This window comes from Ictalurus furcatus, chromosome 15 (genome assembly GCF_023375685.1).
Source record: "Ictalurus furcatus strain D&B chromosome 15, Billie_1.0, whole genome shotgun sequence".
Classification (NCBI taxonomy): Eukaryota; Metazoa; Chordata; class Actinopteri; order Siluriformes; family Ictaluridae; genus Ictalurus; species Ictalurus furcatus.
The window spans coordinates 15,385,582-15,412,212 of record NC_071269.1 but is presented as its reverse complement, the minus strand read 5'-3'; the positions used below and the strand labels follow the sequence as shown (position 1 = coordinate 15,412,212).

Genomic DNA, 26,631 nt, shown 5'->3' with positions numbered 1-26,631 from the left:
AAATGCTGTAGGGCAAAGATGCTTTCAAAAATAATTAAATAAAATGTTTCTATATTAAAAAAAAATTCTATAAAGAGCAATAAACAGTAATAAATGAAACAAAGTCAGCATTTGGAATGATGACCCTTTGCTTAAAAAAAATAGTAGTCTCAGGGACTACTAATTTGTGTAGTTTTATAAGGAAATGAGCTGTAAATTTTACTGAACATCTTGCAGAACCAGCCACGGTTCTTCTGGAGACTTTGACTGTCGCACTTGTTTCTTATTTTTGCAGCAAAATCCAGCAGCCTTCATTGTGTGTTTTTTTTTTTTTTTTGTCTGAAAAGTGTGTCTTATATAATATGCTACTTTCTTTAATGTCATACAAGCATTTTTCTGTAACATTTAATTTTCTGCTGGAAAACTAGTGTTAGGAAATATAAAATGTTTTTGTACTGACTCAATAATGTAGAAGTCATAAAATAAAAAACTATTACATAGTTAAACAAAATCAGGTGCCTAAGACTTTTGCACACTACTGTATATATGTGTGTTTATTTAGGTTTTCATTGCATTTAAGATATATATTTAAGATCCCGCATTTTATTTTTAGTCGCTTATGTAAGTCTTCCTAAAAAAAAGTTCAGTTAAGCACTATTTAAATACATGCACAATATTTATAGCAAACAAACGAACTGTCATTATTTCCAAAACTGCTTAATGATAGACCATCAACTCCATGACTTTGAACTAGTCTGATGTTCCTTCGCCATGTAAACACAACGAAAGACAAATAACTGTTTTTGATGAGCATGAGTGGAAAAAATGCATAGCAGTAGTTTGTAAATTCCTTTCCTTTTGCCTCTTGATCTGTAGAGACAAGTGCAGAGGTCTGATACAGACAAAACATGCACTTCTTCATAAAGAGTTTACTTTCATGAGTATTATTTATTATACTAGTAACAAACATCCATAATGAGGTCTGGGCTGTGTGCGCTTCACTGTAGTCCAGTGATATACTGCATGTAGCAGCTTGTAAGGTTCATGTTGTTAGCAAATTTACAATAGTAACAGTAATTTATATACTGGCTATCATTGTTGAGAGACAATGATTGAGATCAAATGTTATTCTGAGCCATATGTATGCTTTGATGTATAACTTATAGAGATTATTTTAATGTTTAGTGCCATTTAGAATGATGTGTTGGTTTATGTGCATTCCTGATTCTCACATTCCTTAAGAGGTTTATTTTGTGGGTTGGGAATATTGTATTCCCCCCAGGCTGTTTGATAAACTGCTCTGCAGTTGAATAGTGAGGAGCAGCAGATCATCCATTTAATTAGCAGTGTTTACTCTTCAAAGATGGCACATCTGTAAGTGATTTCAGTCCTCTTGGAGTGGTGAGAGCGCTCAAAGGCAGTAAGAAAGCCAGAAGGCAAGTCACTGAGTACATATATGAAAATTATATCAGCTATTGCATCATTGAGTGCACACACACACACACACACACACACACACACACACACACACACACATGTCACACACATGTCACACACACACATATATATATACACTAATCAGCCATAACATCAGTGTATTTTTATGGTTCGTTCATATTGTCATGATTGGTGTACAATTTATATATTCATACTATGACAAATATAATACAGGTATAGTACAGTGGTGCTCTCACTGCTGACTAGCATTACACAAGAGAAAATTATAACATTTATGAACATGACCTAAAATTGTTTGAGTGTCATCTGGAACCAACAACAATGCCATTGTTAAAGTCACAGATAAAGTCACAGAGATTTTTCCCCTTGCTGATGTTTGATGTGAACATTAACTGAAGCACTTGACTTCTATCTGCATGGTTTTATGCATTGTCCTGCTGCCACATGACTGGCTGATTGGATAACTGTATAAATGTGTTAGTGTACAGGTGTTCCTATTAACGTGGATGGTAAGTGTATATACATCTAGTTAGACGGTTAAGATAAGACTTTGGCAAACTTAGTGGAGAAGATTGCATGGTTAAAACTGAAACCTTGAAAAAAAATGAATAGGGTAATCCAAAAACAGAAAATTCAACTGATGGTCAAAGATGTTGACAGACTACGATGATTTTGTACAGAACTAAATGAGGAACCCAGACAGATTAGGCAAGAGAGCTTGAACAGGGTGACTGGATAAAACTGTCTGTGGCTATGGGATGAAGATTCTGGCAGTTGCAAGATGGGGTAGTTGTGATTGCTATGTTCATAGGATATTTTAGAAAAACTTGAGTGCAATCTTAAAACTTTTGAAGCCATATATTGATAAAAGTAACACTCAAAAACACACCCACCACCCTGTGGTCTGCAAACAGACGTTAACCTAATAATAAGTAAACCTTGAATTGTAACCTCTCAAATGCTTTGCCGTTTGTTTTTATTCATCTTCAAGCATATTATTAAGTAGCTACAGTAAAACTAATTGGAAAGGGATTAAATTCCCTGAGGGCTATAATTCTGGGTCTGCCAATGGGAGTTTAACACTTTAAACAGTTTAAATGGATTTGTGTTGTATAGCTCTGAAAGCATGTGTTGTAGTAATATTGATTGTGATGTCAGGAACAAGGCTAACACCGCTTTACGCCTGAACATGATGACCAAGCTTCCTGAACAACTTCCATCTGACCCATGTCTCTCTCTCAACAGCTCCCATCAAAGATTTAGATCACTAAAGAGCAGGATGAGGTGCTGACAGAGGGGTAATAAGAGGAAAAATGATGATATAACTATATATAGTGACATGCTTATTAGGATAGGGCCAAGCAAGGAAAGGTTTGAAGTTGTGAATGCTAACTTTGTCTTCTTCCATTCCTTCAAACCTACAGCCATTAGATAAAAGGATGACACTGTACATGTGTGACAGGTTTAGTGATTTGTGAAACTGTTTCAGTCTCAGCCATGTATTAAGTCAGTTAGTGGAAACAGGCAGCAAGGCCTTGTCAAAAAGAATGGGTTAGTGTTTACTTTAAACAACGTGGAAATGGGAGCATGATGAGAATTCAAGGCTGCTGGGTTTAAAGTTTGTGCTGCATGACAGAAGCTCTCATATCATCTTCCAGGCAGGATTCCAGTGATAGGTCTAAACAGGACATCTGTAGTATATTATCAATATGTAGCGATATGCTTCAGAGAGTTAGCATAATAGTTGTATTGGTCATTTATTGAATACAATCTGATCTTTCTTATTGAACAGAGAGCTTTCTTTCTTTCTTTTTTTTTCTAAAGATGATTCCTTCTTTATTGTCTCAAAAATGTTCATGCCAATTCAAAGGTCTGAATGTTACTCTTTGATCAGATATATTCCCAGTTATGGCCAAGTCAGCAGCCGGATTAAAAACAGCGTGATGTGGTTTGCTCTTGAGGTATTAGCTATTTCTAAGCTCTCTTCCTGTCTACAGGCTTCTTGAGAACTAAGTGAGGAAGTGAGGAAGACAATTTAGGAAATAATTAAGCAGTTTGCCATATCTCTAATTTCAATGGGATGTGTTGGTGAATGCCTGCTTTGGTCACCTGTTTATATATACACCTATTAAGTTAACATGATTCATCTTCTTATATGGCACAAACAACTACAGTGCATATACAGTATATGATCAATTAAACTGACTGATTAGATCTATAATCAATATTACTCAATGATATGGCATACATAAATACATAAAAACATCCTTTGGTGAAAGCCACTTCACTAAAGGTAACTATGTGCTTACTGTTCAAGTGTTCACTCCTTTGTAATATCATAGGGAGAAACATATGCTAGGAAAGTAAGGGATACTTGTTAAAAATGGAATTCAAGTTGCATTTCCGCATTACGTTTATTATTATTATTATTATTATTATTATTATTATTATTATTATTATATTTTGTTATTATTATTATTATTATTATGCATTAAGTGAGAATTATGTTATGGCAATGTTCTGTATGTTGAATATCTTTATGTATGTTGGTTGTATATTAGATGTACTCCTTTCTAGTGGCTTGTGGAGAAACATATGCAAAGGAATCAATGGATACTCGTTAAAAACAATGTTAGTATTTACATATGCCTTTTTTTTTTTATCAAGCTGGAATATGTCATGTCACATGCAATGATGTAATTAATTTTCTATTTTGCAGTTATGTTGAAATTTGGGATTTTATATATAATTAGAAATGCTTAGCTATGATTTCATTCTGCATCTTGACATATTTTCTTCTGAAACAGGAAGTCAGAATGACATCACAATGAACTGCTTGACTGAGTTACAAACCGTGAAAGTTAAGTGAACACTGTGCTGGAAGATGCACAGCCAAAAACATACCAACAAGGCAAGTTTGCTGCCAATCTAACTGTAAGAGATTAAAGGAGAGTGAAAAAAACAAATCAATAAAGAAAATATTTTTAATAATAAAATAAAAATAGCATGCGAGGTTTAGTATCCAAGACTGATAACAACTGTGAAACTAAAAAAAAGGAGTGGTCATTGATGTTTCATAGAATGCAATTGATGTCATAGAATGTAATCACTAACATAATTTCACTTGAGGTCATGAAGAGGTTGTAGTTTCTGCCTTTACTGAAAAAAATGCATGTCTTTGTCCTCAAATTTCACGTTATGTGTTCCTTGTTAATTTAAGTATTGTTATAATCAATTATATGAAGCAATTCATGAATTCTTGGTGTACCACCCTAACTGGGAATGGCATAGACAGTTGATTAAATGTAATTCTTGTAATGTTAACTGGATAGAAAGTTAAAGGTAACTTAATACCCACCCACTGGGCCTTATGTATATTTATGGCAGAGAATGGACCCCAAGTAAATATGTATGTAAAAAAAAAAATTATTATTATTTAGATTTTTTATGGTCTCAAGAAAGCAAAGTATTTTGGCATCAACTGGCCTTTTAAAACTTCTGAGTTGCTGTTTAACCTATCTACCATGTATCAGGAAAAGTACATTCAAGATGGATTCTACAAAAGGTCAGTATGTCATCTCCATGTGATTGCTTTATATAAGCTGATGACACAGGTTTCTCCTGCAGGTGTGCATGGTAATTAAATATCAGGGTGGACTGCAATGCTGAATTTCATATCCTGCCCTGAAAGAGGACACCTCAAGAGACTTTAAGACTCTGGCCTGCTGTTACTGACTAATGTTTTACTTCATAATTGTGCGACAAAAATCTTGCAGTCTTCTTAACCCTTTTATAGAACCTGACCTGCACATCTGCTTCACTGTGACACAATAGTTCTTATCAACCTATATTACATTTATTATTATTATTTAAGAGGTTCAACAATGCAAAGTCAAGGATAAGACATTGTTAACAGAAAATATCCACAGCAATGGTCATCTTGATGTGTTTGCATAAAACTTGTGGGGAAGATTGAGCAGAGACATAGAGGGAGCATAGGGCATATGGGTATATTAAGGGTATATTATCAGCCAAGTGAGAGACATAGTCAAATGCATCCGCCAAGACAGATTCTCTGCAACTTTTCAAACTGCTGCTCATGCTGCGTCACAGGGCGGCTTAATACAAGCGCTATCTGTTCTGCATACATGAGCTTAATGATGCTGCAATTGCTTAGTGTAGCTCTATTGACAGAGTAGAGGCAGTAACATGGCTCTCTTGACTAATGGCCCTAGATGGCTGTGGCATGTTGGGATTCAAACTCGTGATCTTGCAATGATAGCGCAAAAACTTTTCTGTGGCACCACTAGAGTCCCTACTTGTTTACACACAAGAAGGTATCCAGATTATCTTCACTGCTCCTAATGGTTAGCTGGGGAGAATAAGGAATGATGCTTTTTGCTACTACTATTGTTTAAAAGTCCCATCAACAAAATGTTGTACATATACCTCTCCTACTCTTTCAGCTTTTTTTACTTGCTCCTCAAGTTGTGTCACACAGTGTTGTAGGCCAATGCAGTTTGCACATTGTTTAACTGAATTCTCAAATGCCAGTATCTTATTTTTTAAAATATCTAATATAGTTAGAAACCCAGGTCTGTGTTTGAGGTGCTTGACGTACATGAAAACACAGAGGGAGAGGTGATCCAGCAGGCAGCCAGGGAGGGAAAAGCTCCCAGAACATATAGATGCAAGAGTGCTCCAAGCGCTTTACATAATGAATGCCATTATACAGAGCTGTGGATAATAGTACAAGTATATAACAAGTATAATGACTGGTACAACGAGGGATTAGAGGAATTGGTTAACTTCCCATGTGTTATTTTGTGCAGAACACTGGGTCTTATAAAGTATGTGATGCCCTTTAAACAGTGTAATTGTTTACCTCAGCCATGTAACTTACAGTGTCCTCCCAATGTCCTGATTTGCTCTGCTTCTCTGTGGCAGTTTTGGTGACCAATAGAAATCCAAAATCCACATACAGCACAGGGTTGAATTTTCTGAAAACAAAAATGAAACCTTGCTTGATGTTTTACTTGATTTTTTGACTTGTTCTGCCCATTAACCTTTGCTTACTTATTTAAGAAACAACACAAAATCAGCTTTAAAAAAACAACCAAAAACCCATATCCATAATGCAAGTATGCTAATTGGTCATGGAAATGAACTACATGTATTTTTGAAAGGGAAGTGATACAAAGTGAATTAATGAATGAATTATGAATTATAATGATTCATTCATTGAAATTACTTTATTTTTATTACTTTATTTAACTTTATTTTTCTTAAAAGCAAAAAAAAAAAAAAGGATGTAGGATTGATGTAAGTAAGTCCCAGAATTTCTTGGCAAATGTGACACATTCTGTTCTAAAACCTGCTGAGATGTTGTGTGAATCCTTTACTTCGGCTGTATCTCATTTAGTGCTCGCTGTGTTCCAGTTTATAGAAGAGACCTAAGAGCATTATTGTATAGTGTTACTCTGAGGTCCTAGGAGTATTGTCCATACATTTTAGTGCACTTTAGTCATTCTACAAAAGAGAGTGAAGTAAAATGTTGTTTTCCAGCCTGTGGCAACATGGCCAAGTACAACAACAAGTTGCTTGCGCGTGTCATCGTCCACGTGTGTGCTTGCTGTGTTTACAGCGTGTGAGAGGCCTAACAGAATCCCAGAGTATAAATATCTTAGTGAGAAACGGGAAGCACATGTAACGAAACTAACCATGTGTGTCTTCTGAGACATCACGACTGTTTTTTTACTCAAGTTTTTTGTTATTAATTCTGAGGATAGATGTTTTTTCTGTACATAACTGCACCAAGTGGGTTGGAGTGTGGTGCAAAAGAAATATGTTGCATTCAACATTTCATCTGTGAAAACATTTACTATATCCTGTGTTGCTTAGCTTCTTTAAGAGTTAGGACTTTGGGGGTATTTAGTACTATAACCAGGGATGCACCAATCCCATATTTTAACATGATGAGAGCTCTGATTATTGGCCAATGCCCAAATATAATTTCTTGCTGATTTCATGGAAAGGTCACCTGTCAATCAACCTCAGTATGTGGGAGAAACTATTATCATTGGTTTTGATAGACCAATCCATAGTGAATCTCCTAATCAGTCACTGGGGGAAATAGTCTAATCTAATGTCTTACATAGTGAATCTAGTCAAACTGTAGATGCTTTTTTTTTCCAGCATAAGAGCCACTGTTTAAGGTAAATAGCTAGCTAATGTTACTTAATATAGCTAGCTAACATTGTGTAGCAAAGCCACTATAACACTAATGTGCTCTCCATTTGACTATGCAAGCAGATAACACTGATGTGCTCTCCATTTGACTCTGCAAGCATTCTGCAGCACTAAAGCTAGCTAAATGTAGTGGCCAAAAGCAATCTGATTCGGAAGTATGAAATAAAACCAGCAATGATATAAACCAGCCAATAATAAATACATACTCTCTTAACAAAAGTGTAATGATTTAGTAACAAGTAATTATTAAATAGTTAATTAGTAATTAAATATTAGTTACTAAAATCATTACACTTTAGTCAACATAGTAGTTTATTATTGTGGTTATTGAAGAACTACTATGGTGACCCTTGCTTATTTACTGCTAAGTTAGTAAGTCCTTAATTAATTATTAATTAAGGGACAGCATTGTAACGTGGTTGTGCTGATCATTTTTAGTAGATTCAGCACAAATCGAATGGATAAACAACATCTTGAAGTCTTTGACATTGGACTTAATTCAACTTTCCATTTTGCATTCTTTTACAGAAGTTACAGATTTTCCAGACATGGCTCATGAACATGTTCAGGATATACTTGGACTCTCTCTCTTTGTCTGTCTCTCTTTCTCTCAGCCACTCAATTCTGTTCAGCTGAGTGTGAGACAGTGGCTGTGCAAGGCAGCAACACTACTGGCAGCTTCATCTGCAATTTCCTTAGTAAGCTCTGCCAAGTTAGGACACAACATTGCCATATAAAATATCCTTTATCTAACCTTTACTTTGGAAACATGCAATACTGTAATTGGTTACAACAAGTGTGTACTGTTTTTGAAAAGTCTGTGAAAAATACAGCACAGGCAGGTGTCTCTTATATTTGCCCCCTCATCTCTAATGACCATGTTGGACTTTATCTTCCCTGCCCCATTAAACCTGCTCTGAGTGTCCTCTCATCTCTGATGACTATGTTGAACTTTAGAGAGATCTTCCCTGCCCCATAAGACCTGCTCTGAGTGCTTGGGTGTGGTTAGCTGACTCTGACTAATGTCATGAATCTGATATGGACCTGTGCTCTCTCATTAGATGGGAGTTTTTCTTACTGATGCTCCCGGAACGTACTGGACATCAAAGGTTCTCTGACCTTAAGGTCTGTTTAGATTTACATGGTTAAAGTGGACATCCTCTGAAAGGGCTAGGTTGGGGAGACACTCAGGTCTTCATACACCTCTGTAAATTGAAACTGATCTCATGGAAGATGAAGGAAGTGAAACACTAGCTTTGCACTTGGTTCAGCCCCACTTTGCTAAAACATGCTAAAACTTATCAGGTTGTATAACTGCTTCATTAATTCAAGCCACAGGCTAATGCTTCAAAAAAGCATATTTACACAGTATTGAATACATTCTTATGCATCTGCTTATGGGTGTGTTTGATCTGATTTGTTGCAGTACAGGACATGTTCAAGCATATCTGCATTGGACAGATTAACAACAAATCTGTCAATAATCACAGCTGATAATAATACATACATTTTTAATACAGACATTCCATTAAATCCAATATTTCGAAGCCTTACATCAACTCGTAGGTTTAAAAAGCTGTATTAGACCTTATAAAGTACATTATAATACATTGTACATAATAATAATATATATTATAGTGTAAATAATGCTCCTGCTGGCATCTACATATTAGCAATGTTTCTTTTCCTTCATTGATATGGCAGCACAAAGGAACACAACAGCATGCATTTTTGTGTCTCTTTCAACATGGCTCTACTGTTTGGAGATGAATAAACTCTGCAAAACATGCCTTCCCATCTCTGATCCAAAAATACCCTTGATGACATTTACGACATCAACTCTTCCTCTAAATGATTACATTTGAAGCACTTATTCCCCTGATAACCAAAGGATATGTTTTTGGAAGCACTTCATAAATGCAGATCATAAAGAAGATCCCAAAACCCCACTGCCAGAAATGGATTTTATTGTATTTGTGAGGATAGTCTTCTTTAGCTGGCTGGAGCATGGACTAATAAATGTGAGGAACATTTCTTCCTCTGTGATCACCCTGAGGGTTACACATCCATGGAAAAGACAGATAGGATCATGGGCTTCTTCCAGCACAAAAACCCTGTGAGGTCTGCAGGTTTAAATCTGGATATAACCTGATCACTGGCTAAAGCTTCTCAAAGCATGTGAATGGAGAATCCTGGAGAAAGATATCCAGATAACCAGCGACTACAGATGACATTTAGCTTTGTAGCTAATTCTGGGGAAGTCATTGTCATTGTTCATTGTCCCCATTAAATAATAATAATAATAATAATAATAATAATGATTATATATATATATATATATATATATATATATATATATATATATATATATATATATATATATATATATATATATATATATATATATATATAAAATAAAATAAAAGAGCACTAACCCACTGAGGCAAAATGTGCTGCAAAAAGCGCTGGCCATCCACAGTGAACCTCCACATTACTATGGCAGGACACTTGGCAGGGCACTTTGAATATGCCTGTTGGTGGCAATGTTTTTTTCCACTAAGCTAAAATTCATAAAATGACATGGGATTTTTGTAAGACAGTGAGTATGTGTTTCGAGTAAAGGCTGAAAAGTTCTCATTGTTTTTCAGATGAGAAGGAGAAATCTGTTTCATTGGGATTCTGCCTCATTTTAGATTAAAGAAGTCAATTTACTATAATAAAATATATCAGCATTTAAATATATAACTTGGAGGCAATATGTGTGTTAAGAACAACCTGTCAATGCATAATTTCTTAGCTTATGAAACATTCGAATATCATAGAACACTTTAAAATGATGCATATTTGTGCCAATAACTATGACTACTTGTACATACATGGCATGCTGGAGTGTAGCTTTTGGTGTAATTACACTGTTACTGTAATAAAGAACTCTTATTTAATTTATTGGCTGTCTAATTCGTGTGTATTACCCTTAAGTGACCTGACACACCACTAAGGAAAAATTTTACTAGGTTAAGCATTTAACTACTTCCACTGTAGTGCTTCACATGCTAATCACTAATGACTTATAAATCTTATAAGTCAAACTTAAATGTGATTCAAAGCTTGTCCAATATAAAGTCTTGTGATTGGAATTTGAATGTGTAATAGTATACCAGTTCTTTTTTTTTAATAATATTATTTAATTATATCTTTTCTTATTGTCACATTTCAAAGATGGTTTGAAAGCGATCGCAGATTTTCAGTTTATTAAACAAACAAAAAACAAGACAAAGACACAAAGACAACTTGGCGTAATACTGTGGCAAAAACTGAACATAAAATAACAAGATCAAAACATGTTAACATGGAACAAGGTGGTCTAAGACAAACGTAAGACAGAGAAGCAGTGCAAACAATGGCTATATATAAGTGCGCTCGTTAACAGAAACGTGATTCAGGTGCAGGTGGTCATGTGACATGTTGTAGTACAGTGCAGTGGCTGATGGGAACTGAAGTCCAGAGTTACCTCCTTGATATATGACACTTAGTCTTAGTTGACATGTACTGTATTCCATCCATCCATCCATCCATCCATCTTCTACCGCTTACTCCTTCTTCATGGTCGCGGGGGAACCTGGAGCCTATCCCAGGGAGCATCGGGCACAAGGCGGGGTACACCCTTGACAGGGTGCCAGTCCATCGCAGACATATAATGTATTGTCTATGGTAATTCAGCCAGTATTTAGCCAACACCTGTATTTGTCAGCCATTAGACTGAAACAGCATGAAGCGTATTCAAGAAGAAAAAGCCATCATTCCCATCTTTCTGAATGAGCTTTAATGATGCATTCTCCTGTATCATTTTCTGCTATATTAATACTTTTTACTGATTCTCGATCACATCTTGTGATTTTATAGGCCCTTTGGAACCCAATAAACCATAACAGCAGCTAGATGTAGAGGTAAAATCAATCAGTAGAGTACTGTGCAAATTTTTTAGATTTTTAAAAAAGATTTTTTGTATAATTTTTTTATATTACTGTGTCAAAACAAAAAATCTCATTTTTGTTTACAAATATTATTAAAAAAATAATAAAGGGAACTGATGTTGTTTATTGCTCTTAATGGTCAGTTCTTTATATGTAGACATTTTAGTCTATTATTGTTAATAGATCTTTGCTTTATAGAATTTCATTTCCACAATACTCGTAATCATAAGAACATCTATGAAAAATCATAAAAAATAACCCACAGAATTCTGGATATCCAATTTAAAAACCAAGTTTATATGGGTTCGGAGGAAGACTCAGGAGGCAGTTGGAATTTCAGCAGACCTCTGGGCTCAATTCTAATTTTTTATTAGTGCTTTTCTGTGGAATATCTGACAATAAGGTTACAGCTTAGGCGCTTTATACTTTGATTGACATAAATTACATTAATTAAGCAGGGTTAAAAAAAATCTTAGTGTAATCTACTGAGGCCAGGTCAAGTAATCTAGCCTTCATATGAGTTATTTTCTTAAAGAAGGGGCCAGAGTCAAGGTCTTGGTGTCAGCTCACGGACCACTTCTTTAAAAAAAAAAAAAAAGATTTCTGCAATGATATTGTTCCTGTGTTGGACAGAGCTGCAATCTGAAATAAATAGAATAATTTAATAAAATGATCAATTGTTATATTCTTTTAATGACAATAAAGTCCATTTCCAAAAGCCAAGACCGTTCCACACATTTGATTTTATGGCAGAACAGAGATAAACAAAGATCAGTATGAATATATACTGCCAATCAAAAGTTTTTGAACACCAGGAGTTTCTTGTTTTATTACAAGAAAATGCAGGTGCATTCACTAAAACACTGATATAAACGGTTTCTCAAATTAATTCATTCCGTTAGTTTGGCATCGTGAAAAGAGTTTCTCACAACTACTTGCTCAATAACTAATGCGGTTTATGAATGCTGTATTGCGTGCATCTCTGAATAGCATTGTCTAATGTGATAAACTCTAAGAGAATGAGAACTGACAACTTTCTACTGAGTGAGATAGTGCAGAACCTCTATTATGTCATATCACAGTGCTTATAATGGTTTGGGATTTAGATGTGACTCACACCTCATTTTGTTTGCAGCTGGACTCCAGTAATTGCAATGCACCTGCACAAAGAATATAAGTCATACTAATTCTTTCTTCATCCATAGTCACATGAATAGAGACACTTTACCGAGCCTCGAGTTGCACCAATTACCAAAGCCTTTCCAATTCTTTTGCCATGCCAACACACCCCAAAGTGGGTTTGGCCTAAAACAGAAGAGATTTATGAGGGAAACGCTTGGAAAAAAACAGAGGTAAAAATTCCAGCACTGTCAGCATGATCTAATTTTGTTGGTTCTATTTCCAAAAATATAAACAAACTAGTAGCCTAATTATAAGCAAGACACACAAAATCAGTGCACCTATTCATATCTAAATGGTAAATGGCACACTTATATAGAGCTTTGCTTTTATCCAAAGCGCTTTACACTGTGTCTCATTCACCCATTCACACACACGCACACACCAATGGTAGCAGAGCTGTCATGCAAAGCACTTACTTGCCATCGGGAGCAACTTGGGGTTCAGTGTCTTGCCCAAGGACACTTCGGCATGTGGGCCGGGAATCGGACCGCCAACCTTACAATTAGTGGACAACCCACTCTAGCACCTGAGCCACAGCCGCCCCTGTATTTCTATTGATTTAGGTTATGTATTGACGTTGCTAATATGTGCTGGAAGACTTCCATATTATCCAAAATCCTGTAATATAATTTTATTTCAGTTATCTAACAGTATAAACATTACACCTTTTTTATGCCAACTATGCCCACTTTGAGGAATTCTGCCAGTAATCCACCATGCACAATATTTTCGCACATTTTCCAAACACTGCAGACTTGTTCTATCCCCCTTCTCAGAAGTGATAAATCACATGCATTTTCTTATGGTCCACCAGGCCAACAAACTGTCACAGTTCCTGTTATTTCTGGCTCATTTGAATTTCAACTAAACTTTTCACAGTGCTTTAACAAAAAGCTAAAATGATATATAAAGTTGTTAATAACAGGGAAGTCACTGTACTTCTGGCAGAAGAGGTTATGTGAAAAGTAAAAGCTATAGCTGTTTCTTTTTAAAAACGTGATGTCATTCCCAGCAGTGGAATGACCCCTCCTCCTCGAATTTAGTACTTAACCCTGAGATGCTGTGACCACTGACACATTTTTCACAGTTCCTCCTGCTTTGCTTTTTTAAAATATTTTTTTTTTTACTGTGTTGCTCCATATTTATACTATACTGGGCTACTGATGTCCAGCTGTGAGTATCTTCTTTATGCTGTGCTGAAGAACAAAATCAGGTGCAAATGTATACACCCACCAGCCATACACTCAATATGCAGGGTGCGGAGAACTTCACAGTGTAGCATCTTTGTTTGTTTAATAAAGAACCTCCATTAATTATTGCTTAAAAATCTAACATCATGTCTAAGCTGTGAAAGTATTTCTAGCAATGTTATTAATAGAACATCAGCCATTTGAAGAAATGTCCTCAAAACATGTACACTTTTTATTATACATGTATATGTGAATGTTTAACTGTTTTGACTGTTGATATACTGTGTACTGGTGTGTAAATCAATGACCAAAGCAAGGTGTTAAATATGTGAAAGTTTCTTCCATTTCACCAGCCACTTTATTAGGAACATTCATTCAAATATCCAGTCTACCAATCAGGAGGCAGCAGTACATGGCAGAAACCCCTTGTTGTTAAGAGAATGAATGAATGAATGCCTTTTATTGTCACTATACACATGTACAATGAAATTAAGAGCCACTCCTTTTTTTGTTCCGTGCCAACATGTACATTAAATAAACAAGAAGAATAAACAAGATATTGGGGCGGATGGGGGAGGTACTATGAAATGCACAGTTTTGAGACACTATATACATATGCTGTGAACTCAGTACATGTATGTGTTTAGAATGGTAATAGCTTTTGGGAAAAAACTATTCTTAAATCTATTAGTAGTATTAGAAGTCAGAGTAAAATAGCCAGACTGGTTTTAGCTGACCGGAAATACATGTTACATGTGATTAAATTGAGTAACATTTACACAATTTGTTTTCATATAGCCAGCATAATTTGATCATGTATTTTCAAAGCTGAAATTAAAACTGAACACTGACCTCACACTTGAGCTGAGAATAAAACCACATTACCGCACACATTTTAATTGCCTCAATTTAATACAATAGTTATAATTCCCATCAATTCCGACATCCTTGTGAGATTTCATAATGTAATTGGTTTACATTAATACTATGTGAATTGATCACGCTCACGCTACATAGTTCAATCTAGTAATTAGAAACTTGTTTAAATTATGTTTAGTATAAGGAATGAAATCACGTTTAGATTAGAAACTCAACATTTTTATGTGAATTAAATGTAATATATACAGTGCCACTGGCACCCTGTCCAGGGTGTACCCCGCCTTGTGCCCAATGCTCCCTGGGATAGGCTCTAGGCTCCCCCGCGACCCTGAAAAGGAGTAAGCGGTTGAAGATGGATGGATGGATGGATGGATATACAGTGCCCTCCACTAATATTGGCACCCTTGGTAAATATGAGCAAAGAAGGCTGTGAAAATTTGTCTTTATTGTTTAAACTTTTGATCTTCTATTTAAAAAAAATTCACAAAAATACTCTGCTCTCATATATATCAAACAATTGCAAACAAAACACAGGTTTATAAAAAATATCTTTGTTAAATATAGGTGTGCAACAATTATTGGCACCCTTTTATTCAATACTTTGTGCTACCTTCCTTTGCCAAGATAACAGCTCTGAGTCTCCTATAATGCCTGATGAGGTTGGAGAATACATGGCAAGGGATCTGAGACCATTCCTCCATACAGAATTTCTCCAGATCCTTCCAATTTCGAGGTCCCCGCTGGTGTTCTCTCCTTTTCAGTTCACCCCACAGGTTTTCTATGGGTTTCAAGTCAGGGGACTGGGATGGCCATGGAAGGAGCTTGATTTTGTGGTCAGTAAACCATTTTTGTGTTGAATTTGATGTATGTTTTGGATCATTGTCCTGCTGGAAGATCCAACCATGGCCTTTTTAAGCTTTCTGGCAGAGGCAGTCAGGTTTTTATTTAATATCTGCTTAATATATGATGTCATGTATCATAACAAAATGTCCAGGTCCTCTGGCAGAAAAACAGCCCCAAAAGAGCCAGAACCATATTTGACTGTGGGCATGAGGTACTTTTCCATATGGCTACCTCTCTGTGTGTGCCAAAACCACCTCTGGTGTTTATTGCCAAAAAGCTCTATTTTGGTTTCATCTGACCAGAGAACCTGGTCTCATTTGAAGTTTCAGTAGTGTCTGGCAAACTGAAGACGCTTGAGTTTGTTTTTGGATGAGATTAGAGGCTTTTTTCTTGAAACCCTTCTAAAGAACTTGTGGTGATGTAGGTGACTTCGGATTGCAGTTTTGGAGATTTTCTGACCCCAAGGCGCAACTAACTTCTGCAATTCTCCAACTGTGATCCTTGGAGATTTTTTGGCCACTCGAACCATCCTCTTCACAGTATGTTGAGACAAAATAGACACATGTGCTCTTCCAGGTTGTTTAATAACATTTCCAGTTGAATGGAATTTCTTAATTATTGCCCTGATGGTGGAAATGGGTATTTTCAACACTTTTGCAATATTCTTATAGCCACTTCCCATTTTGTGAAGCTCAACAACCTTTTGCCGCACATCGCAGCTGTATTGCTTTGTCTTACCCATTGTTATGAATGACTAAGGGAATTTGGCCTGTGTGTTACCTCATATTTATGCCCCTGTGAAACAGGAAGTCATAGTTGAACAATTTCCTGTTCCTAGTCACCCAGGTGTTATTATTATTATTTATTATAAAAATGTATAATATCAGTGGGAATATACTTCAATCATATCTTTCTCATATGAATTCATAGGTGTGCCAATAATTGTTGCACACCTATATTTAACAAATATATTTTTGGGGGATAAACATGTTTTGTGTTTGATATCCATAAGAGCAGAGTGTTTTTGTGAATTTTTTGAACAAAAGATGAAGAGGTTAAACAATAAAGACAATTTTTCACAGCCTTCTTTGCTCATATTTACCAAGGGTGCCAATATTAGTGGAGGGCGCTGTGTGTGTGTGTGTGTGTGTGTGTGTGTGTGTGTGTGTGTGTGTATATATATATATATATATTAATCTGACCACATATTACATTTTTCTCAGTGTAAAGTAACTCAAATGATCACTCTTTACAACTGTGGTGAGCAGAAAAGCATTTGAGAAAGCATAACATATTGCTCCTTGAGGCGGATGGGCTACAACAGCAGAAGACTATGTCGGGTTTCACACCTGTCAGCCAAAAACAAGAATTTGAGGCTACAATGGGCACAGGTTCTGTTAAAGGTTGTTTTTTCGGGGGGCTTTTTTTTTTTTTTTTTTCAAATGAAATAATAATTACAAAATTTGCATTTCCATTTCTGAGGGTGATATATATAAGGCTATCTAAAAACAATTTGAAACTCACCATTCTACAGTGAGAAGGATTGTGTACAAATAGGAAGCCCTGAATGCAGTTGCCAATCTTCACAGGACTGGGCATCCCAGCAAATTCAGTCCAAGGTCAGACCATTTATGTCTCAAAGATATAAAGAAAAACCCAAGCGCTACATCATATGACCTACAGGCCCCTGTAAGCACATTAAATGTTAATATTCATGAGAGCACAATCAGAAAAAGACTGAAAAAGTACAGACTTCATGGAAGGGCGTTTAGAAAAAAGAACCATTCTTGCCAAAAACAGTATGGAGCATGACTTAGGTTTGCAAAATTTCATCTGAACAAACCACAAAAATTCTGGAACAATATCCTTTGGACTGATGAGACCAAGGTGGAGATGTTTAGTCATAATGCACAGCACCATGTTTGGCAAAAAACAAATGGCATGTCCCCACAAACATATCATACCAACTGTGAAACTTGGTGGTGGAGGGGTGATGATTTGTGCTTGTTTTGCAGCCACACCTAGGAAACTTGCATTCATTTAGACAGCAATGAACTCCACTTTATTCCTGAATATTCTTGAGACATATGTGAGGCCATCTGTCCAGCAGCTTAAACTGGGCCAAAATTGGGTCATGCAACAGGACAATGATTCCAAGCACACGAGCAAATCAACATCTGAATGGCTAAAAATCAAGGTGTTGGAGTGGCCAAGTCAAAGTCCAGACCTCAACCGCAGGATCTTAAGAGAGCTGTGCTTGAAAGAATGACCTCAAATTTCAATGAACTAAAGCAATGTTGTAAAGAAGAGTTGGCCGAAATTTCTCCAAAATGATGTGAGAGACTGATTTACATTTACACATTTACTTCAGGTTATTGTTGCTAAAGGGGGTTCTACATGTTACTGAATTATAGGGTGTACTTAATTTTCCCCATCTGGAATGGAAAAACTTGGCACAGTAATGAACCTTCCCAGAAGTGGCCGACCTTTCAAAATTCCTACAAGAGCACAGCAACGACTCATCCAGGAAGTCACAAAAGAGCCAAGGACAACATCGAAGGACCTACAGGCCTCTCTTGCATCAATAAAAGTCATTGTTCATGACTCCACTATCAGAAAGACACTGGGCAAAAATGCCATCCATGGATGAGTGGAGAGGCGAAAACCACTGCTAATCCAGAAGAACATTAAGGCTCATCTGAATTTTACGTAAACACACCTTGATGATCCTCAATCCTTTTGGGAGAATGTTCTGTGGACTGATGAGCCAAAAGTGGAACTGTTTAGAAGACAGGAGTCCCTTTACACTGGCATAAAAACACAGAATTCCACAAAAAGAACATCATACCTACGGTAAAGCATGGTGGTGGAAGTGTGATGGTGTGGGGATGCTTTGCTGCTTCAGGGCCTGGGCAACTTTCAATAATTGAGGGAAACATGAATTCTGCTCTCCACCAGAAAATCAAAAAAAAAAAAAAAGGCATAATAGTAAATCGTAGTCCTAGAAGTACGTGAAAGACTGATCTCCAGTTATCGGAACCATTTGGTTGCAGTTATTACTACTAAAGGTCGCACAACCAGATTTTAAGTTTAAGGCGGCAATTAGTTTTTCACATTGGTGATAGGGGTTGGATAACTTTTTCTGTGTGCATGTGTGTGTGTGTGTGTGTGTGTGTGTGTGTGTGCGTGCGCACATGTGTGTGCGTGTGATAGATAGTCTCTAATAACATGTATGCCCATAGTTGTCTTTGTAACTGCCTTCATGTCTACCCATTCTTGCTGACATGTTCTAATTTTTGACCAATCTTTTTTTTTCTTCAATTTGTCTTACCATGTTTGTCTGCCAGAAGTCATACACTGCCTTCTTCAAATGAGGTCTGGATCTCAATAGGGTCAGGACAAAACTTTCTATTTTTTTAACTTTCAAAATTTTCTTTTTTTTCTTTTCCACCTATTTTTGCTTCCTTGTTTAACTTCTGGTTGAATTGTTGTCTTGTTCTAGGATTCATTAATTAAATTTTTAAAATCCTGGAAGTTTATGTTGTACAATAATTGTGCATTTCCCCCCACCCAGAAACCATGGGGGATGCAAAAGTTTGCACTCAACTATAGCTAAAGAATTATCTTGTTGTTGATTTACAAAGTATTCTTCTCATTTCTCTTGTGACCATTGTGTTTTGTTCAAATGATCCTGTCGTCTCCCACCCAGAAGATCTTAATCAATTTAAGACTGGACAAAAGCAATGTAGGAATGTAGATCTCTGAGAAAAGGGCTTGTGATAACTGTTGTAAGTGAATTCAGCAAACTGGAGGTCTGTTGATTTGAGGAATTCAGTAATTCCTGATCGGGAGATGAGGCTGAACAGAAGTGATATAGACGTAGCAGTGGAGGAGGAGCCACAGGGTCACAACAATCCAGGCATGCATATCTCTCAGAGCTTAGAGAGAAGAACCAGAGAGAGTCAGAGAGTATGAGAAGACTTTGGCAGTGGCAGAGGAGACCAGCAGACAGAGCAAGAGGCAGAGAGACACAACGTTTAAGATCGGAGAAAAGTGTTACATGATACTCAGTACAACACAGACGGTGTTCAGCTTGCACAGCAGCAGTTGTGTTGTCTTCATCTATTGCATAATGCTCTCTCTGTCTGTGCTCAGGGTTTCTTTTACTAGTCTGCCTGCATTTGTTTGTGTCTGAGTTCAGTGTCAGTGGTGCAGTCCATGCTCATCATTATGTCACCTTGGTGGTACTTACTTTTTGTGACTCTTTGGGCTCAGGTAGCTCTCAATTTGGGTGCTGGGAATACACATTATCGCTACTTTCATAGGAACTGCTACACCTGCTTCAGTGGATACCACACAGACTATGTGGGGACAGGTGAGTGTTATCTATAGTATTACATATGAATAAGTGTATCATAATAATCTTTTTTTTTTGTTAATTGTTGCCTTGTTGGGTGAATAATAATACATGAAATTGCCAAACTGCCTGTATGATTTGGTAATGTCTTGGCTGTGGTAGTGAAAACATCTGTCACTTATCACTTAATTATCCATGGAGGGCTAGAAAAGTCTTGTTTGAGTACAGATGAGAGATGTTTTAGGAATACTAAACAAAACACTATTCAGGTATACTGTTTAGTTATAAATGACCAAAATTGTAACAAAATGTAATTCAGACTCCATATACTTACTGTAGACCTTTGGCAGTATCTGCCCCATTGCATGCTGTACACAAATTTTGTATTTAAACTTAAAGTCTAACTATGGTTACTTAATGTAACTTCATTTACTTAAAGTATACTTTTATAAGTAAGAAATAATAGCATTGGAATCACTGGGTTGTTGTGAATAAGGATAAATTAGTTTGAGATAAATTAAATAATTTTGCACAATTTCTAGTCTTAATATTGTGGACTTTTAGAAAGTTATTTATGAAGCTATATATATATCCAATAGCTAATTTGTTCCTGGTCATACCCGTTATACAGTAGCTATGAAAGTTACATTACCAAAGGAAATTTTATGGATTTAGAGTGTAACACCAACTTTCTTTTTGTTTATTTCATGGCATTCCAAAACCTATACAATTACAAAAAGACCTAGATCAATAATAGGATGTTACATTTTGTCATTAGAAAATAAGTGCTAGAAAGATGATGAAGTAAACAAAGTACACTTACAAAGAAGTATTATTTATTAAGTAAGTAGGGTTCTAAAAATACCCAGGATCCTAAAATACCCAGGATGGGAGTCCACTTTTGGGTAAAAAAAGTTTCCCTGGACCACATTGCAAAAATGCATAAATTATGCTAAACAATTCTTTGATCTGTGACAGTAACAAAAGAAGGCACTAAACCAATTAGATAATATGCTTTTAATTACGTAGCCTTGTATAACATCAAAGAATCATGAAGAATGTGACAGATGTGATTAGCATTTCTAATCATGCCTAAGGGTTTAAAAGTAATGTTGGAATAATGGATGAACCCTGAGATATGGAGAAAGACATGGCATGGTTTGCCTGAGTGCTTAAATGTCCTAAGCCAACTCTCAGATGCTCTGATTCAAAGCCAGTTAAACAAGCATATGCCTGCACTGCAAACTGAGCTCACTTCTGTGAGCCAAGTATTCAATTAGATTTCTTGATGAAAAAGAAATTAACTTATTTAATAGAATTATTTTTAATCCTTAGTTTTGTGATGTTTCTGGGTTGTAGATTGCACTGTAAGCCAGAATTTTAGCTGTGAGAACGGGCATCTCTATTGGTGTAACAACAGGTGCTGAATTACCACAAATCCATCAGATTACCACTGATTACTTTAGATAAGTGTCAATTTAACACAGGGGATTTGGCAGTGTAGGTGTTTGGCCTTAAGGGATAAATGTCTCAGAGATAGAAACTGAAGAAAATGTGTATTTGATTAAAAGAAGACTGCCTGGCATGAACAGTTTGCAGCAGTTGCAGTTTCCTTTCATCTGTCAGCAGTTGAACTGCATCCTCAGTATTTGATTTGTTATGTGCCCTTATTTTTACTCCACAAATGTGCTAGACAGACTATGATTTTGGCAGTCTGTAATATCACATTTTTCTAATCCTTATTTCTCTACAGAAACTTTTTTGATAACACCTGCCTCTTTCAGAATGGACCATGAAATAAATGAAATCCACTTAAACTTTGAACAAAAAATATCACAAAACAAATTATAGGCATATGAGTCTAGTTACTGATCCCTAACAAGCAAACCATGAGTAAAAGTGGCAAAGAGAACTCCCTTCAATCCATGAGGAACACTGAGAGGAACCAGAATCAAAAGAAAATCCAGCCTCTTTCCAGCTGCGCATACTTCCAGGACAAATAAGCACGACAAACAGAAGCCATTACAGAAATATTAGATTTGATTGGGGCGCTTTCATAGTTTTTGGCTCGATATGCACCCGCTTATTTGCTGTTTATCAAACTTTGTATACATATGGGTAATTCAAGGGTAGTTTTGGGTTAAATAATCATGGAAAGTGCAATGTGTTGTAATATTGGGTGGATGTATCTGTAGTATCAGTGCAGGTGTATTGTACACATAGCGTATTTGTCAGATTTGGCACACTGTAATGTTTCAGTCTACCACTTACTGACTGTCAGTGTCATAACTTACCAGGATGCCGAAGTGTTCCCATACACCAGACCTTAGAGACTTGGTGCTGACTGTAGCCATTGATGTTTTTTCTGAGCTAGAATGATAGTATGCTATAATATTAGCTTGTGAAAAGCAGTGTACTTTTGAGAAGAGTGAGTTTTAAACCTCCAGAGCCTCTCCTGATTCCAGATAAAGATGAAACATTTTATTAGATGGAGGGGTGTGGGCTTGATTAAGTTAAATATTTATTACACCTCACCTAATATAAGTATTATTTTATGATGAATAGCCTCCTCTATTATGCAATCTGTTGAATATGGTCATGGGAGGCAACAACAAAACATCAATAATGCTTTACCCTTTCTCTGAGAAATGACACTTTAGCCACAGTTAATTCCCCATCCATGGACATGTTCCTACTTAGTGTCATATGAATTGCAAATCAAGTATACAGGAGTAAACACTTCCAGTCCACATATAGTCTCTAACCTATTTCTCACAGCCACTTAATTCATTTCAAGTCTCAGGAGAAACACCAGCATTTATTTACTTCTTCCTGGGTTGTGAATGGACTGGGGTCTTTCCTCTCGGCATGCACTACACTGCTGTGGACTTTTTCAGACTCATGTCGACTTCTGGCTTTAAGCCACTGTAATTAAGATTCCTCTTGGATCTCCTGGACAGGTGGTCTCCATTACTCTTTAGCAATTATAGTCTTCTCAGGGCTTGTGTGAATCACAGTGTGCTGTGGAGACTCCAGATCCTTTAACTCATACAAAGCACATTGCAAATATCAGTCTGTTAGAATACATTTTAAATCTTTAATTTACTATTGTGAGCTGTACTTTACAGTGGCACAACGGTTGTTTAACAATTTTCCTGAAATGGCACAATAATATATGCTTGATTTGCTATCCTCATAACAAAAACAATACATTATTAATTTGTATATGTGATTTATTTTAAAGACTTTGCTATTTGTCATTTTTAACAGAATGACTTTGTTTTCTGGCTCTGTTGGCATGAATAAGTAAATCTTGGCTGCATGAAAAGAAATGTTGTATACAGTTTAAAGTTATTCTACAGTGTAATACCTTGTATAATTAATCATCTGAGGCAGTCCTTGGGATATGTGCTCCAATTAGCCTCAGTTTGGCTAAACATTTCTTAATTAAAATGAATAATGACATCACAATGTAATAAACAGGGCAGCATGATGCGTTGCCACCTCACAGCTCTTCAGCTTGATCCAGAGCTCTGGTTACTGTGTGTGTGGAGATTCACATTTTCTACCCATGTATGTCTGGGTTTTCTCTGGGTTCCCCGGTTTCTTCCCACCTCCGAAAAACATGCTGGTGGGTGGATTGGCTACTTTACATTTCACCTAGGTGTGAATATGTGTGCAAATGCATGTGTGTATGATGCCTTGTGTCTCATCCAGGGTGTATTAATTCCTCATGCTGGTTGTTCTTGGGATAGGCTCTAGACTCACTGTAAGTTTGACTAAGAAAAAGTCACTGGTGAAGATGAATAACTACATATATTAAACTTGATCAAAGATGTATGCCAAATATTTAAATGTGACCGAGGACAACTAGATTTGTTAATTATTTTAATGTTATTTTCTACCTGATGTCTTTTTATTGGCCTAGCATGCAATGGAATGGCACAGCACATTAGTGATCCTGCTTAAACACTACTGTAATCTCTTTTTATTAAATGATCTATAAATTGGACATTAAAAGCTTTTTAATTTACTCTGAATGCCAGCAGGCTGTCTAATGAAAGCCTAGTAATTTGCCTAGTGAGTGCATCTCTTTAAAGTGACAGTTTAAAATCAGGAGACCCATCGATGTCTAGTGAACAATTGCTTGACCATTTTGTTTGGTTCATCTTGTTGAGATCCTCCCTCTAAAACAGATGTATGTTAGAAGGGAGGCCTGGAACATGAATAGGAAACCAGATATTGAACATGGTAGATGAACTGATAGACACATTTTATCTCATTGTGATGAACAAAATTCTTAGACTTCCTGTAACTGTCCTGCAATTGTGTCTACATATTAGTCTCCCACAGGATATAATGCACATCACTTCTTATTCCATTGGAAAAAACAGAACAGGTCTAAGTGGTGTACTGTAATAAATAATTTGATGTCAGTTTAATGTGATAATGATTGCCAGTACATATTTTTTTTTAATTATCCTTCCTTCCGTCACACCATTTAACCTCTAACTGACACATATTTGTAAGCTGTGCTGCAATGTTCAGTCCAGACCTCCACTAGGAGGAAAATGCAAAATAGATACCAAGCACGGACACTTATAATGATCAAAAACTGTTCCCTGAAAAACTTTCATGTGAGCCTTCCAAGGATTACTCTGGAGTTAGTTAACAGAGAGTACTGTATGTATTACAAATGTATTACAAGTCACTTTTTGGTGGTTGCAGTCTCAGAACAGCATCATTCAAAATATAAACTATGGCTTTATACATTAACTATAATAAACTGCATCTTCCTTACATGGGAGAGCAAATACAGAAGATTTTACCAAGTTTAATATTTTATTTATTGTGTACAAGTTATTACAATTAAGATCTCATTAAATTGTCTAAGTTGTGCAATTATGTTAAATATTTACATATACATTATAAGTAAACCTTTATAAAAATCTGTTACACTCTTTTCCAATTTTCAAAAATGTTCCCTAAAGAGTTCTTTCTAGTTACAGGATGGGATCTTATCTTCCTGAAGGGAAACACACTGTTGTATGGTTCTACATATTACTTTTACATTTCTTTGTTTCCCCCTAGAGGAACAAATCAAAGAAATCTTCAGGATTTAATGAATGTTATGTATATTTAATGATCTTTTTTCAGTAGATATGTTAGCTCTGGTATGGTGCACAAAACTCTCAGTCGGACAAAGTTAGCTCCTAGGACTAATTCTGACGGTTATCCAGCTGTATTTTTTCTATGAGTGTGCTTCATTGCTGCTTCTTTTTGAGTTGAGCTCACCAGGCCTCTTTGAACAACATCCAGAACCTAGCGCATGCACACACACAAACTACAGCAGTAGCTTCAGAGGGAATATGATGTGTTTATAACAGCTACCCAAGCATTACTTTAAGTCATTCTCTTCTGTGGTTTTTGTACTACTGGCCTAGAAGCAGCTCAAAGTAATCCAAGTTTTTTTTCTCCATCAGACAGAGGTGTAAGTTATATGCAGGGGGAAAAAAACATTTTGATCATTGTTGTATGTTGTAATGGTGCTGTTGTGGTGAAAACACTGATCTTAAATAACAACAGTCTGATGGTGTTTTAGATTTGGTGGTAAACTGGAAGGGCCAGGATAGACTGTAGTGTTGGCATTATATAGAGAACTATTGAGGAGAAATAGAATTACAGTATGAGCTAATTATAGATTTTGCTTTAGTGATGCTCTAACCAGGCAAATATGCCTTAGGGCTCAATCACTAGTTTTTAGTGTTTTCCAATGGTGCATTAAGGAATCTACTAACATGTTTGCTTACAGTTTAGTATTTCAGCAGGGGCTTAGAGCAGTGTTAGTTTTGGAGCCTGTTATAGACTGCAGCTATTTAGCTGTGAATGGTTATGCATGTGTTTCAGCCCTGGAACTTATTAATTTGAGTCATACAAATTGTCTGTCAGAATTCTGAAAGATTTATTATTTTGTTTTTGTAGAATTTGAAATAGAAAATAACCAACATTTATTCAGATAACATGGTTTGAGCTCATCAAAACATATTTAGAGACATGATTTACACTGCAAAAAAGTACTTTCAAGTAAGTAAAAAAAGCCTTGTTTCTGGGAAATTAGTCTTATTTTTTTGTGTAAAAAGAAAAATAATCTTGTCAAGCATGTTTTGCATTGGAGAAGTAATCTCATTTTTGAAAATATATCTAACTTTGTCTTAATAAGATATTCCAGCTAATATTAAGCAAGATTTAACTAGTAACAAGCTACAACAATGGTTTGCATAATATACCAGCAGAGGAACAAGATTCTTTTCCTTATTTTAAGAGTAAGACCACTTGCACACTTAAATATTTCAATGAAGCTGCTATGTGTCATGATTATGCTGAAAGCCACGCTGAACTACATTACCCATCAGCCCCAGCACATCACATGACCATGTCACATGTCCCACTGATCATTCACACCTGTTCGTTGTTACCCCTTAAGCAGAAAGTATGCTTCACTTTTGCGTAGAGTATGCAT

General features: G+C 36.2%; 1 protein-coding gene across 1 annotated transcript in view; it reads left to right on the top strand.

The window, feature by feature from the left end:
- Positions 1-19,627: 19,627 nt before the first annotated feature.
- Positions 19,628-26,631, top strand: part of megf6a (multiple EGF-like-domains 6a) — a 31,996-nt gene continuing 24,992 nt past the window's right edge. The window contains exon 1 of the mRNA XM_053643363.1: positions 19,628-20,129. Within this exon, the coding sequence (XP_053499338.1) occupies positions 19,973-20,129 (157 nt within the window). The 5' untranslated portion in view covers positions 19,628-19,972. The remainder of the gene's footprint in view (positions 20,130-26,631) is intronic.